This window comes from Neophocaena asiaeorientalis, unplaced genomic scaffold, assembly GCF_003031525.2.
Source record: "Neophocaena asiaeorientalis asiaeorientalis breed wild unplaced genomic scaffold, Neophocaena_asiaeorientalis_V1.1 scaffold438, whole genome shotgun sequence".
In the NCBI taxonomy this organism is placed as follows: Eukaryota; Metazoa; Chordata; class Mammalia; order Artiodactyla; family Phocoenidae; genus Neophocaena; species Neophocaena asiaeorientalis.
In genome coordinates this window covers 5,062,165-5,081,779 of record NW_020173491.1, presented here as the reverse complement: position 1 = coordinate 5,081,779, position 19,615 = coordinate 5,062,165, and the positions used below count along the sequence as shown (strand labels likewise).

The following is a 19,615-nucleotide window of genomic DNA, read 5'->3' as shown; positions in this document are numbered from 1 at the left end:
TAAAAAAGGGAACATTTTAAATTCCATTAGACTTTAATCCACTAGACTCTGGCCTTCAAGGGCAGGGTCCATTGTTCTGTTTCATCCACATTTAGAGCCCCAGTGACTGGCATATAAAAAGCATCCAATGAACATCTGTACTAAATTGCCTGCTTAAAAACAAAATGTTCTTTCAGTTCACACCATTCACGGTCCTTACTACGCTAGATGGCAGGAAAAGAAAATGTTAATTATGGGGGGAGGAAACAAATGCAAATTAAATCAAATAATGTAATAAAGCGTGACACTGCTAAATTAGGACAGTTCTCAATATTAAAGAAATCTAGAGAAGAGGCAGGTTCAATGAGGATTAGAATGGGTAGAGCAGAATTCTTGGAGAAGATCAAACTTGAGAGACAAGTACGGTTTAGACTCACAGAGGGCAGAGTACAAAAGATGTAAAGTTTTATGCCATCAAAATGGACAATAAAGCATGTTTTACCTAGGCTGCATCATGTGCATGCCACATACACAATCCAAAAGTATGTGCTCCTAGATGGCACATATTCTCATACAGAGTCCCTAAATTGTGAACATCTTACTCTCCAGTAACTGTGCACCTGGGTCAGAGGCAGTAAGAGAAAGGAAAAAGAAACTCCCCTTTATAACTATTTGTTCCCATTACTTTGCACAGGTATGGCGAAAAAAAAATCAGACCAGAAATCCAAGTTCATGGTCTCTTCAAAGAAGGAATGCTACCAGAACCTTTACGGACACGTGCAACTGTGGAGATCTTCAGTTCTCTAAGTTTGAATCTAAAATCTGGGACTTCCCTGGCAGCACGGTGGTTAAGAATCTGCCTGACAATGCAGGGGACACGGATTCAAGCTCTGGTCTGGGAAGATCCCACATGCCGTGAAGCAACTAAACCTGTGCGCCACAACTACTGAGCCCGCGCACCTAGAGCCTGTGTTCCACAACAAGAGAAGCCACCACGATGTGAAGCCTGCACACCACAATGAAGACCCAATGCAGCCAAAAATAAATAAATTTATTCAATAATATAAAATAAATTCTGCCATAGGAACAGAAGCTTATCTTTTGTCATATGCGTTATTTCTGATACATATTTTCTCAAATACTCTTTAGTTAAGAGCAATTTTTAGCTAGATTTCTTTAAAGTTATAGAATTAAAAAATCCAAAGCCATTTTCTAGGTGAATCCCAAAAAACATTTTAAAGAGAGTCCTCTGGAACAGGAGTGACAAATACCTTATATATCAGAGGACACAACGAATTCACTGGTTGTGGCTTTTCTGAGGACTGGTGTAGAATCACTCTGAAATTTTCTCTAGGCTCAGCAGGAAAGAGTGGTATGATTGATAACTGATATCTGTCACAGGCACTTGAAGGGAGCTAGCAGCATCAGAACTAGATATTTGCTGTCCATGTCTGATGACATTTTCCAGGAAGTTCCTGTACATAATATATAGTTATACATAATACACAGTTACACCTGAAAATACCAGAATTTGCAAAACTAGATCCTATGGACCAGAAAAGAGCTCACGAAGGTATATAGCTTGACCTTTACTATATTTTCTGAACAAATCTAAAGTTAGTTGCCCACTGATAAAAGTGCTTTGTGTAAAAATACCAGTTTCCAGCTACTCTTGAATTATAAGCTCAAATATCACTGGGGCAGTCACAAGTGGCTGTAGGTAAGAAGTAGCTGCCCATTTTAGACAAGGCACTAGTGGCAGTCCCTAGTCAGCCACTTGACTCCTTTGCAGTACCTGCCTAGCCCCGACAGGCATTCAAGTCCATGAACCTTGCTCTAGCCTACAGGCAAATCAGGCCTATCCCCTGCTTTTATAAAGTTTAACAGGAACAGAGTCAGGACCATTCATTTGCATCCTGTCCACAGCTGCTTTCACACATAACAACAAGGTTGAGCAGCTAAGACACAGACCATAAGGCCCATAAAGCTGAAAGTCTTTACTATCTGGCCCTTTATACAGAAAACATTTGCCAGCTGCTGCTCTAGAGTCTTGATATCTGTGATCTGATAGAGGTGCCTACAGCACATATTAGTGAGGAAGCCGAGGCTGAATAAAGTAATAATGATGCAATGTGACTCACACCTACTAATGTTGAAACCGAGCAGGGCCCTATGGGGCTCCCAGGCATGGAGGCCTTTTTGTCCCCCATTTCTTATAGGCAAGACTCCAGCCTCCATGACCTTCCCCGAGTTCCAAAGGGCAGATTCGAACAGTTGATAGTCAAGGGAGGAGCGGCCAGGAAGCCACCTGAGGCAAGATTAAAGGGACCAGAGAAGCGCTTCAAGATTAGGAGACCCTGCACACACCCTAATCTTGTCAGCAACCCCACCCTTTAGAAACTCCGCAGAAGAAAGAGCAATGCAAGACTGTTACTGCCTTGATCCTTATTGCACACCCCTGACCACTGAGCCCCGACTATAAGACCCCTCCCTATTCCCCAAGGAGGGGGCACACTTGAGGCGCTAGCCTGCTGTGTTCCCCCCTTTGCCTGGCAAAGAATAAAGCCACCCTTTCTTTCCCCTCCAAAACTCTGTCTCTGTATCTCATTTCGGCACTGGTGTACAGGGAGCCAAGATTTTGGGAGCAGTGTCATGTGACTAATACCAGCATACAACATAATAAAGCAATTAATGCTAAATTATTTGATAAGATCAATTTAACAAAAGAATATTGATATGAGAACTCAATATTTATATGTGTGATACCCCAAGGCTTTCAGGCTGCTTCATTCTAGAGGGTCCTAATGATAACAGATGTAGCAAGTAGCCCAAGAAAAAAGAATAGAGACATTTTAAGAAGACTATGTCCCTCCCTGGTCAAATCCACGATAACTTAACTTTAAAAAGAAATGAGTTTTAAACTACAAAGACAATGATTTTCAGGTAGCTTTAATGCCACCAAGTATGGACGTTCTAATAAGGGATCATCTTTATAGGCTAACAGACTGGTTGACTACTTTCCCCTCTAAATTTCATCCTCACACTCTTCTCAATATGGAACCAATAAAGTCTTGAACAACAAACAGAGACAGTAATTGCAATCAGTGTTGCCTGATGCCTCCCATAAATCCAGCACCTCTGCAATGTGCTCATTAAAATAATGTTTTGTTGAAAGTTTGTTTCCTCCGTCAGCTGGGTAGGGAGGAGGGAAGCTGTATGTCCGATAAGTTTTTTATTGCATAAATACAGTGTTGCCCACTTTCTCAATAAAATCAACTTGTAATTACCTATAGCAACTGCAACTGATTACTGCTCCCCTATGTTATTTTGGAAACAAGCAGAGGCAATTGGCTCCTACTTGCCTTTGAACTTCAGTAACGTTGAAATGATTTTAAGTATCTCAATGTGTTTGGTGCATTCCCAGCTCCCACTAACCAAACTACTAAAGAAGTGAAAGATGTGACAAAGTACAAAAGAAGACTAAGTTTAAAGGTCAAGTTTAAAATGTCCAAAACTGCCCCCGCCAAGTTAACCAATTTGATTTATTTATACTAACTAGTTTTTGAGAAAAAATTAATTCCATTTAATAAAAGATAAATGCCATCAAATATTTTGTTTCCATTCACAAAGCTGTATGCAAACAGCGTCGCATAGAAAACAAAGATAGAAGCCTGAGCACGGAAGAAGAGATGACAGTTCTAATCAAGTAAAATATATCACTTGAAATTTTCTACCATATTTAACAGCATATACCATTAATAATGTATGTCAATAATTTCCCTGATATGTAAATATATATTCATCATCACCACACATTAAAAAATAGCCCTGGGCTTCCCTGGTGGCGCAGTGGTTGAGAATCTGCCGGCCAGTGCAGGGAACACGGGTTCAAGCCCTGGTTTGGGAAGATCCCACGTGCCGCGGAGCAACTAGGCCCATGAGCCACAGTTACTGAGCCTGCGCGTCTGGAGCCTGTGCTCTGCAACAAGAGAGGCCGCGATAGTGAGAGGCCCGCGCACCGCGATGAAGAGTGGCCCCCACTTGCCGCAACTAGAGAAAGCCCTCGCACAGAAACGAAGACCCAACACAGCCATAAATAAATAAATAAATAAATAAATAAATAAATAAATAAAATTAAAAACAAACAAAAAAAACTATTCCCTTAAAAAAAAAAATAGCCCTATTTCCTATTCCCTATTCCCTTAGCCAAGTGCTAAAATTCTAAGACTCTGGATCTGGCAACTATTTTCTGTTTCCTTAACCCTGTACCTAGAGGGGCTTAAATAGCAGGTACCTTCCTATCCATGTCACAGATACTGAGGCAGGAGAAACCCAGAAGTTGCAGAGGGTCAGCTGGTATACAGAGCCTAAGGATGCTTTCTCTGTCCAGCAGTGATCTATGACATTCCAGCACCTTGGACAAGAAATCATTTTTAAAAATGGAGACAGAAAGTGAAAGGAGAAGGTATGAGGTTGGGAAGACACATTCTAGAAGGGAAATGGCATGGTGGGTGTTTAGGAACATAACTGATTCTGAGTTGTAAGAGTACTACATGAATGACATGGATTTGCAAGTGAAGAGGCTGGAGAGGTAGCGAGAGGCCAGGACACGGTGGGTTTTGTGACTCATGGTAAGCAAGCTAGACTTATCCTGAGGGCAGTGGCAGACACTGATAATGACTTTTTCATAGGGTCAGATCTGTTTTTCAGAATGATCCCCCGGGGGAGGTACATGCTTCTGTGTGCAGACGTTGCATAATTTTCCTGGATAGGTTTCCAAAGTAATGGCAAATGGCCTAAGCCAGAGAACATTTGGGAAACACTCCTGAAGGACTCTATCCCTTAGAAAGAAGGGTGGGTCAGGAAGAAGCCTTCCTCAAAGAGCTCTACCTGGCTTCCCTGGTGGCGCAGTGGTTGAGAGTCCGCCTGCCGATGCAGGGGACACGGGTTCGTGCCCCGGTCTGGGAAGATCCCACATGCCATGAAGCGGCTGGGCCCGTGAGCCATGGCCGCTGAGTCTGTGCATCCGGAGCCTGTGCTCCGCAACGGGAGACGCCACAACAGTGAGAGGCCATCGTACCGCAAAAAAAAAAAAAGAGCTCTACCATTTAAAAATGCTTTCCTGGATTGGTTGTGAGGAACAAGCAGTCAAGCTGGCGGCTAACACAGAGCACGCTACTCAGCCACTGAGGAATGAATGGTCCGAAGAAATGGAGAATTCAGAAGTTGGAAGAAAAAAAAAAAAACCACCCTCATCAGTCTCAGCTTAGAATCTATAACAAGAAGCTGCTCTAACATGTCTCGAAACAAGCAATCAGGACAAACATAGTCCCCTGACACACATAAATTATAAAATTAATTATAAGTTTTCTAGGATTTCAGGAGAAATACTGAAAACTCTTTACTGAAAAATCTGAAGCCTTTCAACATGATGTCTGTCCCTGTCAGCTTTCAGATAAAGCATTTGAAAAAAAAAGTTTTTTTAAGATATCACTATTCACATACATAGGAGAATCTCATTATATCATGCTTCATGGACTTGGGGGAATAAAAGGAAAGTGAGAAAAGGAGAGAAAAACTGCTCTGGGGGCTCTTGGCTAAAGCTTTAAGACCACGACATTATTTGAAATAAAATATGAAATGAGGAGAGGAAGCAGAAAGATTTCTCAAATAATACATTCCCCGAACCAAAGCTTCGAACAATAGAGGTTGCGATTCTGTGGGCAACCTCAGGAAAGTACAGAGTGTGTCATGGAGCCTTAGAGGAAACCCTGATGTTGTAAACAGCATAGAAGACCAGATCAAAGTGGATTAATCAAAAAAGAATAATGGTTTGTTAACCCAGCTTCAGGCAAAGCTTTATCCAGGGTTCAAAATACATGTCCAAGACCCGGTTTCTCTCCTTCCCAAAGCTCCTGAAAAAGAGAGTGGCCACAAAAGCTGGAGGTGGTCATTTGGGGACCACGAGAAGTTTGTTTTCCTCAAGAAAAGAAAGCTACAGTGCAAAAAGAGCCAAAATAGGAAGGGGAAGAAGTTTGAAAGTGACCACACATCACTGTCAAAATAAGGTCCACTTGAAGCCCGTGAGACTTAGTATTAAATAAAAGAATTCCTCATCTTCTTAAATTAAGCTTGTTTAGGTCAAGTATCTGCTATCTGCAATCAAAAGAATCCTAATACTAGAGATCATAGTTGCATAAATCAAAAGAGCGATGGGACAGTGGCCACAATGTAGCTGAACAGCACAAACTACTCAAGAACAAAAGATACCTACTGATTTTGGGGCAAAAAAATACTTACTGATTTTGCGTTATATGCACATACAAAGAAGGATCAAGACACAAGTCATGCCTTCAAAGAGCTTACAATTCTAATTCAAATATGTGTAAAGCTAATGCATGGCTTTAGAAGTCAAGACAATGGGTACTGTTGGGGAAAGAATATGCTGGAAGGGACCATTTCTGGGGTACTAATGTTTTCTTTATTGATCTGGGAGCTAGTGACACAGATATATTTGGTCTGTGACAATTCACCAAGCTACATGTTTATGATGTTTGTAATATTTCAATAATTTAAAAAAGAAAAACCTCAATAGACCAGTTGGAAGATAAAGTTAAGAAAACCTCTGAGATTATATCAGAAAAATACAAAAAGATTAAAAACAAGAGAATAAGTAAGAAAATTAGAGGAAACAGTCCAGAAGGTTCGAGAACCAAACCATATGGATTCTAGAGAGAAGAGAAAACTGGAGAGAAAGAAACCATTAACACAGTGATTCAAGAAAATATCCCACATTGAAGGACCTGAGTTTCCAGATGGAAAGGACCTACCAAATGCCAGTAAAATGGATAAAAAAATATCACTGCAAACTTATAAAACATTAGGAAAAAAATCCAACCAAAAAAGTCACATAAAGGACAAACAAAAAAATCAGAGCTCTCAACATGAACACTGGAAGATAAAAGACACTGGTACAATGCCCGCAAAATTCTGAAGGAAAATTATTTCCTGTCAAGATTTCCATACCTAAAGTATCTACACATGTTAATGTAGAATAAAGATAATTTAAGACATTCAAGGTCTCAAAAATTTACCTTCTAAGCACCCTTTCTCAAGAAGCCATTAGAGGATATGCTCCACCAAAATAAAGAAACAAATCAGGAAAGAGACGGACAGGGGATGCAGGAATCTGAAAACTCCAACAGAGGAGACTGGATTATGATGAAGGGATAAAACCAGATGGAACACCTGGGCTGCTCTTTTCTGATGAGCCACCGCTAACTTCACATCCCACTTCTAAAACTGTAAACTTTAAATATGTGCAGTTCATCGTATGTAAATTTTACCCCAATAAAGATATGGAGAGAGGGAAAAAAAGTTCAGCCATTCTTATTGGCCTAGCCTTCTCTTGACAATTAGGAGATGTCATTGCTAGCCTTCTTTTCTCACGGGCACTGGACACTGTCACTCTTTGCTGGTGAAAAGATATGGGACTCGATATAACCATCTCTCATCACCTCTGCCTCTTCTAACCTGGTCCGCCATCTCTAGTCTGGATTACCCAATGGCCTCTCGCAGCTCCCCTGCTTCCACTGCTGCCTCCCTTCTGCTCCAAACTGCAATGGTTCTCCATCTCACTCCAAGTATAAGCCCAGTATTTGTATTACAGCAGCCTCTCCTTATCTGCGGTTTCACTTTCTGTGGTTTCAGTTACCCGCAGTCAACTGCAGTCTGAAAATATTAAATGGAAAGTTACAGAAATAAACAATTCATAAGTTTTTAAGTTGCGCGCCGTTCTGAGCGGCATGATGAAATCGTGCACCATCTGGCTCTGTCCTGCCTGGAAAGTAACTCACCCCTTTGTCCAGTGTAGCCTGCTTAGTGGCCCTCTAGTTATCAGATCAACCGTCACAGTATCAAAGTGCTTGCATTCCAGTAACCCTTCTTTTACTTAGCAATGGCCCCAAAGCATAACAGTAGTGATGCTGGCAATTCCAATATGCCAAAGAGAAGCTGTAAAGTTCTTCCTTTGCCTGAAAAGGTGAAGGTTCTCGACTTAGTGTGGAAAGAAAAAGAATTGTACGCTGAGGTTGCTAACATCTATGGTAAGAACAAATCTTCTATCTGTGAAATTGTGAAGAAGGAAAAAGAAATTTGCACTAGTTTTGCTGTTGCACCGCAAACTGCAAAAGTTACGGCGACAGTATATGATAAATGTTTAGTTAAGACAGGCAAGGTATTAAATTTGTACAATACGAAATTTTGCGACAGAGGCCACAGTCACAGAGTTTTTATTACAGTATACTGTCATAACTGTTCTATTTTATTATTAGTTATTGTTGTTAATCCCTTACTGTGCCTAATTTATAAATTCAACTTCATCATGGGTATTTAGGCATAGGAGAAAACATAGTCTACATAGGGTTCAGTACTATCCGCGGTTTCAGGCATCCACTGGGGGTCTTGGAATGCATCCCCCGTGGATAAGGGGAGGGACTTCTGTACAATATTAGAAGGTCCTATCTTCCGCCCCACCCCGCCCTGGTCTTCCCTATCTGTCTTCACTTCTGTTACTTTTCTTTTTCTCTGCCTCTATTCTATTCACACTTGTTGCTTCTGAAACATCCCAAAGTCATGTCCCATCTCTGAGCCTCAATATCCACCCACTCGCTCCTTCCAGTCTTTGCTCCAGTGTTACCTAATTAAAGGAAGCTTGACTTTCCTATTTAAAACTGTAAGCCTGTGCCTCACCCTTATTATACAAGCTTATTTGTTTCTTTCCTGTCTCGCTTTGCTAAAACATAAGCTCCATGAGGGCAGGGATTTTTGTTCATTGCTGCATGCTCAGCATCTAGAAGAGTGCTTGGCAAACACTAGATGCTTCCTGTTAATTGAATAAATATCAATAGTTGCACAGGGGTAAAAAAAAAAATGTGACTTATCAAACAAGTTTTACTGAGCAGTGTAAGTGACTTCAAAAATAACAAAGATAAGGCATGACACACTGAAACAAACAAGATCAAATGAGCTTTGGGACCACAGACAGGGCTGCTGGGAAACTAATAAAAACATTAAAAAGCATTTTCTTAAATTATGAGTGCTCTAAGGCTTCTAGCTGCAATCTAGCTTTTCATAGTCTCAAAGGCTGCTAAGAAACATAAAGCTACTCATTTAGAAATAGAGCTAAGAATTATAGAAACAAATTTCCATCCTTCAGTGGAATCAACTTTTCCGGAGTCAGAGACATAAACGGGAATCCTAGAGTTCCAAGAAAATTATTGCAAAGTCCCTGCCTTCTAGCCTATTGCATACTCAACAGGAGTCATGGGCCTCTTCTTCCGTTTCCTCCTTTGTCCTTCATGGGAAACCTGGGAAATTATACCAAAAATCTGCAATAGTTGGCACTAGTTAAAATTCTTAAGAATTGTGGGGTTTTTTCTATGAAGACCATATCACAGAAAATATTTCCTTCCAAACAAACAAAAATAGTAACCGACAGTAAGTGTTTCAGTGATCCTTTTGAAGGGGTTCGAATCAAAGAACAAGGTGTAGGACTATATTAAACCATGGGTTGTTAATACCTTCCCTGCAAGATTTGTTTTTTTATATCTAGGAGGAACAAGCAATTGCCCACAAAGCTAGAATAGGAAAAATCAAATACTCTGCCTATTTACACACGGTTCCCTAAAGCCATTCCTGATTAAAAACTGTACTATTTCAATCCTCCTACTGGAGACAGCCATTAACTAGCACTGCTTGGGAAGTCAATGAATTTAGTATATAATTAATGATACATGTATCCTATACCAATCACTTCTCAATGACCTCTACTGGCAGAAATAAATCAAGGAGGGATGACTGGCTCATTATAAATCTACGTGAACATTTCACTGGGAAAAGGTATTGCGAGCAAAGTCCTGAGAGATCTTAAGCTTCAACTGAATTTAACTTCAGCAGGAAGTAATCACTTCTGTTTCTGGATACCTAGTGCATTTTACATGAACCTCTCCTGTGGCTGTAACACTCCCTTTTCACTAAGTAACCATGTGACCTTGGACAAATCACTCCCATTCTCCCTGCCTCAGTGCTTTCACCTGTAAAATGAGAGGCTGAACTAGCTGAGTTCAAAAGTCCCTTCCGGATCTGACATTTCATCATTTCATAATTATAACCACCAGAGCACACCTTACTTCACCTATCCTCTCAAGGCAAGAAGGGCACTTGATTCACCTTTGGTGTTTCCATACTGTCTAGCACAGCTACCTGAACCTCCCTTAGCAACCGTTCAACCAACATGTTCAAGGATGCAGAAAACAGTACAGTTGTCTGAAATTTCCATTCTCTTTGCCCCCTTTAGGCCCTTCCCAACCCCAATCATGATTTTAACTGAAGTGGTTCCCTTCGAGCTCACCCTTACCATACCTCTGGCAGGATTCTAAAGAGGCCAGAGAATTAAACATAGCACTTGTCACCTGGAAGAAATGCACCCAGCAAAACGTTTCAAGGCACATGCTTTTTAAACCATCTGACCCAACATGACACACACAGCCAGAGACCTAGAGAGGTTCCCTTTCCTAGTCTAATGCATCCCGGTCATCTGAGAGGAGGTACAGAAAGCTACAGCAGATGTTGTGGGGAGAGGGCAGTGAGGTGGCAGGGAGAAGGGAGAGCATCAGGACTTGCAAACAAGAGAAAGTAGAATATTCCCGTAACCTTTCCAGAGTGGACATTTTAAAAACCAAACTCCCACAGGTAACTATACTGCAGGGGCAGGAAATACCTGCTCATAAGGCATTTAGCCTTAGCTAAATTCTGAAACCAGAATGTCTGCATTCAAATCCTAGTTATGCTAATTCATAGCTGTATAACCGTGGAAAAGTTCATCATCCTTCTGTGTCTCAGTTTCCTCATCTGTAAAATGAGGATAACAGTAGTGCTTCGTTCATAGGGTTGTTGTAAAAATAAAATGGGTTAATACATGTAAAATGCTGCTACCAGTGCCTGGCACATAGTAGGTGCTCAATAAATGAGAGCTTCCAGTACTGCTATTATTATGGGATAGAGTTCTGGGAACCTCGGGGTAAGAGAACGAAGGAATTACCCTGCTCCTACAGATTCAAATTCTGCAGTTCCCTCATCTAGGTGATAACCGCAAAGATAAAGCTTTATGTATTTATGTATATTTGTATACTTTATCAATCTTAACTACTCCCGACCACAGAAACTATTCATTAAAAATTTTCATTCCTTTCTGCAAGATATTCCAGGTTTCAAAAACTATTTGATCACCCACGCTCTGGAAGTACAATAGGACTATTAAACAGAAGGGCTGAAAGTCTGTGGGAGCACAAAGACATCTTTGTAGCTGTTTGAGCTATCACATACCACCACCTCGGTTTCAGAGAGTTGCCTCCTTAAGAAAGAAACTAACAAACTCCATTGTTCGTTCACATCAGAGTTCTTGGATGTGATAGTTCTTAAATCCCTGGCAAGGCCTTATTAAAGATCAGAGGATCGCGGTTCTTTCCATTAGGACAGCATCAAATCCCCTTCAAGCAATTTTCTTGGGTCAGCATCATTATTTGAGATGCCAGAGAAGCTGGTTAAATTTCTAACTGCTAAACTAGTTCCTTGTTTCCGGCTGAAGACATAAGGTAGAGTTAGAAAACATTTTAGCTATCCAGAGGAAATTTTTGAGACTGGGAAATGGTAAGATATTTAGAGAGAGCCAGGAGAGTTTCTTATTTAAAAATCCCTTTTCCAAAACAGTCATTTTAGTAAATAAGAGTCAAATAACAACAAAATCCAATTAAAAACTAGCTTTCAGAAAACAATGACCCTTAAAAGTTCCAGTTGATTCCCTGATGGGATGTCTATTGGGTTGGCCAAAAAGTTCATTCGGGTCTTTCCACAAGATGTTACGGAAAAACCCAAACGAACTTTTTGGCCAACCCAACAGAGCTCTGCTTTTCCAATCACCTTTTAATAAACAGGAAGAGATTAAACAGGCAAAAGAGCCAATATTACGTCTTGTATTCCTTTGCCAAATGATCAGGCAGAGAAAATCAGCAATGGTCACTCTGTCTTTGACGTGTTCACCTACCTTTTTTATAACCCTATTCTGAAAAGCAATGGGGACCTTAAACACACACAAACTGAGCAAGCAAAGAAGGAAAATTTGGGCAGACCATAAAAAAGGTAGCCTGTGACCTCTGTTCCAAGGGCACCAGATTTCAGAAACTGCAAGAACGAGTTGGCCACAGCAACCCTCTCAGGCCTAAAACTGCAGAACTGAGGGGGGCCTGGAGAGTTTCCTGAAAATAGAGGCCTGTCGGCTTATAAAACCCACCTCAGCTGCTTCCGGCGAGTAAGGACAGTAGTCAAAACTGTAGGAAGCCAAGAACAAGTCCACATTTGACAAATCACTCCCTTCAAGACAGTGATGTCGACCGTAATAAAATATTTTGGCAAGGCTGGAAATGTACACCTGTGGGAATCTGGAAGGATTTGACAGATTTTTGTTTTCCCGGCCCTTTATCAGCAAGTTAATTATAGCACCTGTACGATCTATTCTGGGCTTCAGAGACAGGCAGCTGGCTGTGTGAAACCAAGATGCTGCTCTCCTGGGCCTGGAAAAGACAATGACAGTAGTGCTTACGCATGAAAATGCGCTATCTGAGCACAGTATAACGATGAGCCAGACAGCACAGCTGGATGAGAAAGAGGCATATTCTGTAGATATATGGGCGTGGCAAACCTTAGAAGGACACACAACACCTATGTACACAAACACACACACACACATGACCACATGTATCTCCAGAGCCTGTGCAACTCTGGTCATGTTACGTTCGGGGCTGCTTCTTCACAGAGCAGACTGTACCTTCACAGCTATAACTGTACACTGCCACCGCTGACCTGTCCACCAGATTTTCATCGTGATGCCAGCTCACGGCCATTTTCCCCATGCCAAAATACGGTTCCTCTTTCAGGTATGGCATTTTCGGAGGATCCATGAAATTCAACAGAGTTACGTTGTAGGCTGCTCGGTTCTTCATGTCTATCTCATCTTGTCCATCAAAGGATGACCCCATGCCAACCCTGGGGAAATCCGGACCTATACACACTGGCACGGCATCGATATTGGCCTTCTCCTTAGCAGCGAGTTCTTCCAAAGCCTGGATGGTCTCTACCTGCAGGTAGTCGTTGAGCTTGAGGAAGGTTTGACAGGCGGCAGCTACTTCGGCCTCGTGGTACTTTGCATCAGAGCCTTTCACTGGCCAGGGTACCGTAAAGAGCCTGGTGTTCAGGTACTTGTAGGTGCAGCCGGGGTTACCAATGAGGATGCGAGAGACTGGAGTGAGCAGATCTTTGCCTTGGATCCTCACCAGGTCCCGAAATAAGCAGCCGTGCTTGTGCAGCGTGAGAAAGGCTTCTTGAACCTCTTTATGGAGCTCCTCAGGGACGCTGGCGGCTTCTCGGAGAACTAGTTTAGGATATTTCAGCTGCCACTAAAACAAAAGTGAAGCAAAATATGCATTTATGGACAGCTATAATTTTACTATTTCCAAAAGTATGTGTTTCTTTGTAAGCTTTAGGAGAAAAAAAGACTGTCGGGGGCTATTTCTAAACAGGATTCATACCTCTCTAGCCTAAAATAGAAAACTAAATAAAACAAATGTCATCAACTCTCCAGCCAAGAGTTTTCAGTCCAAGCTCGGACAATTGCAAACAATTATAAACAAAATGATAATAATTTGGTCTTTGGTCTCCCCAGCTCCCACCATGACCACTTCTCCCCAACCTCAACCTGTCTTCCAGCCTTTGGTCCTCCAGAAAACACAACATTATTCATTAACTGCTTGATACCTATTTTCTAAGTGCTTACTGAGTGCTGTGTACTCTTCTAAATGATTTATACACACTAACTCACTTACTTCTTACAACCTTACGTGGTGGTACTATTATTATCTCCAGTTCATAGATGAGAATACTGAAGCAGAGAGACATTCTAAAAACTTGCCCAAAGTCACACGTAGCTGAGAAATAGGAGAGCTGGAATTTGAAGCCCCGGGGCCCCAGAGTCGAGCTCCAGAGCATGAGTTCTTAACCACAAGATCGCACGGCCTCTCAGTAAATGACGAACTGGTTTCTGCTTCAACGCTTCCACTGAAATAGAAATCACTTCACTTGGCGAGTTAGACACTGAGTCCCATGAACACAACAGCCGTGATAATTTTGCTCCCAGCTATAATACTAGTGCCCAGAATGTACTTGGTAAATGCTGGATGGATGAATGAATGAATGAATGAATGAGGTATCCCACTGCAATTTACAAAGTTGTAATAATTCTACTGGTGTCACTGGAGGAGAGTACTATAAGATAATGCCCTCCTCTAATACAGAAATACAGGGATTTATCGATGCAGTTTAGGACTTCATTAACTTTTGAGCTACCACTTCTGGCTCTAACATGTGAATTGGCATCAAGCCAGAGTTCCCTGATTCTACACAATGAAACTGAGTTTTTATAAAACCAAAGCACAGGATTTCACAGTTACCCCTATAAAGTGTAATCTGACTGGTACCTTTTTAGTACTGTGCTGCCTACCAGTTTTCACACTTTTCTTCTATATCTTCATTCAATAATCGTGCATATGATAAACAGGGCAAGACCATTATTCTTCCATACATTTTTTTTTCATTCAACTATGTCTACAGAGCACCTACCAAACACTAGACAGAGACAAGGTTCCTGTCCTCACAGAGCTTTCTACCAAATCAGGTAAATAAAGAAAAGCAACCCCAAGTTGTGTTAAGCACTGGGACAGAAACAAACCAGTGGGAAATCCGTCATTAGAGTAGAAAACTCTCACTTGGAGCTGGCGTTTAGGCTGAGCTTTTCAGGAAAAGAAGGCACCAGCCACATGATGAACTAGAGAAAGACCTTCCAAGAAAAGGGACCAAAAAATACAAAGGCACTGAGGATGGAGACCAGCCTATTCTAGAGACAAAAAGAAGACCAGTTTTACCAGAGCAAAAGAGCCAAAGGCAGAGTGACATGCAATGAGGATGGAGAAGAAGGCAGAGCTGGATCACACAGAGCCTGGGAGGTCAAAGTAAGGAATCTGGATTTGACTCCAGATTCAGTGCAGTGGAGGACTTCAAAGGGCGAAGAGCAATTTGATTTACATTTTATAAAAATCACTCAGTTAAAATATTGGGCATGGATTGGAAAGAGACAAATGTCAAAGTGGAAAATTCTATCAGCTGCTATTACAACCATCCAGGAGAAAAGTGATGATGGTCTGAAATAGAAACAGAAATAAACAGACAGGTAAAATACGTATTTTATAGGCAGAGCAAATAGACAGACACATTATGAATTAGATGTGAGGGATGAAGAAGGGAAAGAAATTACAGATGACTTCCAGATCTCTGGACTTAATAACTGAACAAACAATTCACTATTTTTTAAATTAATTTATTTTATTTACTATTTTTTATTTTTGGTTGCACTGGGTCTTTGTTGCTGTGTGTGGTCTTTCTCTAGTTGTGATGAGCGGGGGCTACTCTTTGGTGTGGTGCGAGGGCTTCTCGTTGCGGTGGCTCCTCTTGTTGTGGAGCACGGGCTCTAGAGCGCAGGCTCAGTAGTTGTGGCTCACGGGCTTAGTTGGTCCACGGCATGTGGGATCTTCCCGGATGAGGGCTTGAACCCGTGTCCCCTGCATTGGCAGGTGGGTTCTTAACCACTGTGCCACCAGGGAAGCCCTACTATTTTTAAAATAAGAAAGACTGGGGCAAAACAAAACAGGTAGAAGAACAGGAAGGAATGAGGAGCTCCATTTTGAAGCTGTAGCCATGAAGATGGCAATGAAATCTTCAGATGGAGATGAGGAGGCATCTGGAGCCCAGAGGAGACAGTGGGGCTAGGGAAACCAAGGTGGGAGCTGTCAGCACAGCACACAGTTGATATTTAAGACCTGGGAATGGCTGAGATCTCCTAGGGGAACAGCACAAACACAGAAGCGAACCCAAAGCCATTTTCTGAGTCACGGAGGAAGGCTCAACAGAGGAAACCTTTGAGGTGGAAAACCAGGAGAGTGTATTATCGCAGAAGCCGATGGAGACGAGCATCTCAAGAAGGATGGAGGAGTCAGCGATGTCAGCTGCCCCTGAGAAGCCAAGTGAGATGGGGACAGAAATTATCCACTAGATTTGGCAGCACAGAAACCACTGATGACAATGACAAGGGCAACTTCAGCAGAGTGAGGGGGATGAGAGTCGGACGGGACTCAGCTGATGACGGAACGAAAGAGGAGGCGGTGGAGATGGCATTTATATGTCTGTTGGCATGGTTCTGCTATGAAAGGGAAGAGAAAAATGGAGCTGTTGATGCAAGGGAATGCTAGACCAAGGGACGATCTTTAACAGTGCAAGACGGAAGGGTACTCTAGGGTTTGTCAGCATACTCATGGGGATGATACCAGAAGAAGAGGTTGATGGTACAGAAGAGACAGTGATTAACTACAGAAGCAAAGTCCTTGAGTGTCTCAAGCAGGGGGATAACTATTTGAGGCTGGAAATTCAGGGAAGGTTTCTTTGAGAAAGTGACCAGGAGGATGCGAAGGACCTGCCAGGTATGGAGTTGAGGGGGGAAAGCCTGCCTTGAAGATGAAGTACTGAATTGCTGGGCCCTTGAGGCCGATAGGAAAAGAAGCAGATGTGGTCAGAGGTGAGAGGGACATGAGTTATCAGTGAAAAAAAGATTTTTTTGAATACTTTCCCATGTCATTATTATTGTTTTATTTTTAGAGTATTGTTTTTAACGTTAAGGTATTTACATGTGATATTCGTATGGTTATGTGAATTTCCCAGGTCCTTGGAGTTACAATTCCCCTGTATTAAATATATCTTCACTAGTCTCCAGGCTCAGTCTATATTGAACAACAATAGCGGCAAGAGTGTATGTATATGTGTCTGTATTATTTCCAGGCTTCTTCCTCTCTCAGTCCCAGAGGGAGTATGCTTCAAAACCAAGTTCTTGGGAATTATCTTACTTTTCTTTAATATTTTATACTAAGGATTATTTAAAGAACACTGGAATTGTTAAGAAAGTACGGAGAAATTTCCTTTTAATCACTGCTGCTAGTGAGATGTGCCTTCAAGTATACTGAGGCCTCAGGGACCTGCTCCGAGAATCGCCAGTTCAGTGACAAAATTAGAGTTACTGCTCATGGCTCCAGAATGTTCTGTCTCTTGCTTACTAGATTACATTGTACTCTTCATGAGTTGTGTAAACAGAGAGTGTATTTCTGCCTCTGTTGTTCTACTGGGATGAAAGAGGTATAGAAACCAGAAATCCTAAATGGATCCCTGGTGGTCTCAATGACAGGTGAGAGTGGTGCCACCTAACTGCTTTTTGTCACTTTATGATCACACACCTCACACAGGCACTCTGAGAAGCAGGGCAGTCCTACTATGCTTTCCTAGTAAAGTCATTTTCCCACATTCAGACTTGACTAACTCATTTCTCCTCTTTGTACTTCCTCAAACTTACTGCATCCTTTCTACTATTTCTTGCATTCTGGATCAGGCAGAATAGGCTGTAGTAGCAACCCTCAAATCTCAGTGGCTTCACCCAACAATATTTCTTGTTCACTTCACATATTATTTGTGGGTTGGCAGAGAGTCACTAACCATTAAAGTAGTAACGCAGGGGTCCAAGCTGCCGCCAGATGGTTACAATGCAAACGGAAAAAGAGTGTGCTGGAGGGCCTGGCACTGGCAATGAAACACTCCAAGCTAGAAGTGACGGCTATCATTTTTCATTGGACAGATATAGTCACGTGTTTCATCCAATATGAGAGGGCCCAAAACTGTAATCCTACTTTGGGACCCAAAAGCTGGGTGACAGGGGAGGGATGGAGAACCATTTGGCAAACAGCCCTAATGATCGGCACACATTCTTAGCTAGTGATTCGTTTATTTTCACTTAAGTGTCCCCCCTTCACCCCTGCAAGACCCCCTGAAACTCAGTCATCTACCTATTATCAAATTTACAATCTTATCTGAATTTAAATCTGCTTTCGCCTTCCAGCCTATTCCAGCATAGGAAGGATCTTTTCTCCCGTCCAAATGTTTTTCATCATATACTCCCGCCAGTAACAAATTTTGAGCATATACAGTAGTGTCCAAATCTTTAGCAATTGGCTCTCTGGGGGGGAAAAAAAAAAATCAGCCTTGATTTTTAGTGTTTCCTGATTTCTCTGATGTAAATATATAGATTTATATCAACAGAAAAAAATCACACATAAATTGAGAAGGCTCTCAATTAAATACAGAAAAAAAAAAAACTGCACCAGGTCAGAAAAAACACAAATTAACATTATGTTTGTATTATATTACATTTAGTTTAGTTTTACCTATCAAGTTTGCAAAAAACAAAATTTTATCATGGTAATACACATTGTTGCTGAGAACAAAATCAAATACTCTGATAGTCTGCAATTAGGAAGGCAAATTATTACAAACCTTGCTTAAGGCCAATTGGACAAGATCTACCAGAACCTAAACATGTTCATATCTTTTCATCTAGTTATTCTACTTCCAAGAATTTGTCATAGGGAAATAATTAGAGAAATGTACCAAGACTATAAGGATATTCACCATACTGTTATCTATAATAATTAAAAACTGAAAACCACCCAAAATGCCCAAAGAGAGGAAAATGGTACATTCATGTGATGAAATACTAACGTAACACATTTTTGAATAATTTTTATATGTTTTTATGAAAAACGTTAAGTAACAAACTACTGCTATACAAGAAATCAGTAATAAGATACTTAGACAACAAAGTCATAGTTTCATAAAAAGAAAAAAAAAGTATATATGTAAATACTCATAGAAAGTATATATGTAAATACTCATAGAAAAGAAGATTTGGGAAAAAAAATACAGCCAAAAGTTTCTGGTGGTTATCTCTGGGTAATGCACTTGGGTGTAATTTTAATTTTCTTCTTTAGACATCTGTATAATTTTCAAATTTTCCAAAATAAGTGTAGAATATTTTTTAAATCAGAAAAGATGTTACATTAGAAAATTCTTAATTTCACGACATCTCTCGTATGTGCCAAGAGATTCTTTCTGATGGCTCCAAATTTAAAAAATTTTCAAGATAACTTCTGGTACTGTCTAAATGTGACTTGGAATGTTGCTCAGTGCTCTAGGAAATTCTGATTTTACCACAGGGAACACCAATAACAATAACTAGATAATTTTGTCATAATCTCCAAAAACTGCAAGAGAGAAAATCCCCAAGCCTAAATGCCCTTTACTGTATATAAAGTTATTAGATTAGTGCCTGGCACATAAAAGTGCCACGTGGTGGGCTTCCCTGGTGGCGCAGTTGTTGAGAGTCCGCCTGCTGATGCAGGGGACACGGGTTCATGCCCCGGTCTGGGAAGATCCCACATGCCGCAGAGTGGCTGGGCCTGTGAGCCATGGCCGCTGAGCCTGCACGTCCGGAGCCTGTGCTCCGCTACAGGAGAGGCCACAACAGTGAGAGGCCCGCGTACCGGAAAAAAAAAAAAAAAAAAAAGGCCCAGAGGGGTCTGTTTTATTTTTTTTTAAA

General features: G+C 41.3%; 1 protein-coding gene across 3 annotated transcripts in view; it reads right to left on the bottom strand.

The window, feature by feature from the left end:
* Positions 1–19,615, bottom strand: part of FTO (FTO alpha-ketoglutarate dependent dioxygenase) — a 376,265-nt gene that overhangs the window by 249,218 nt on the left and 107,432 nt on the right. For all 3 annotated transcript variants that reach the window (XM_024747440.1, XM_024747442.1, XM_024747441.1), the window contains exon 3: positions 12,863–13,490. In XM_024747440.1, the coding sequence (XP_024603208.1) occupies positions 12,863–13,490 (628 nt within the window). The remainder of the gene's footprint in view (positions 1–12,862; positions 13,491–19,615) is intronic.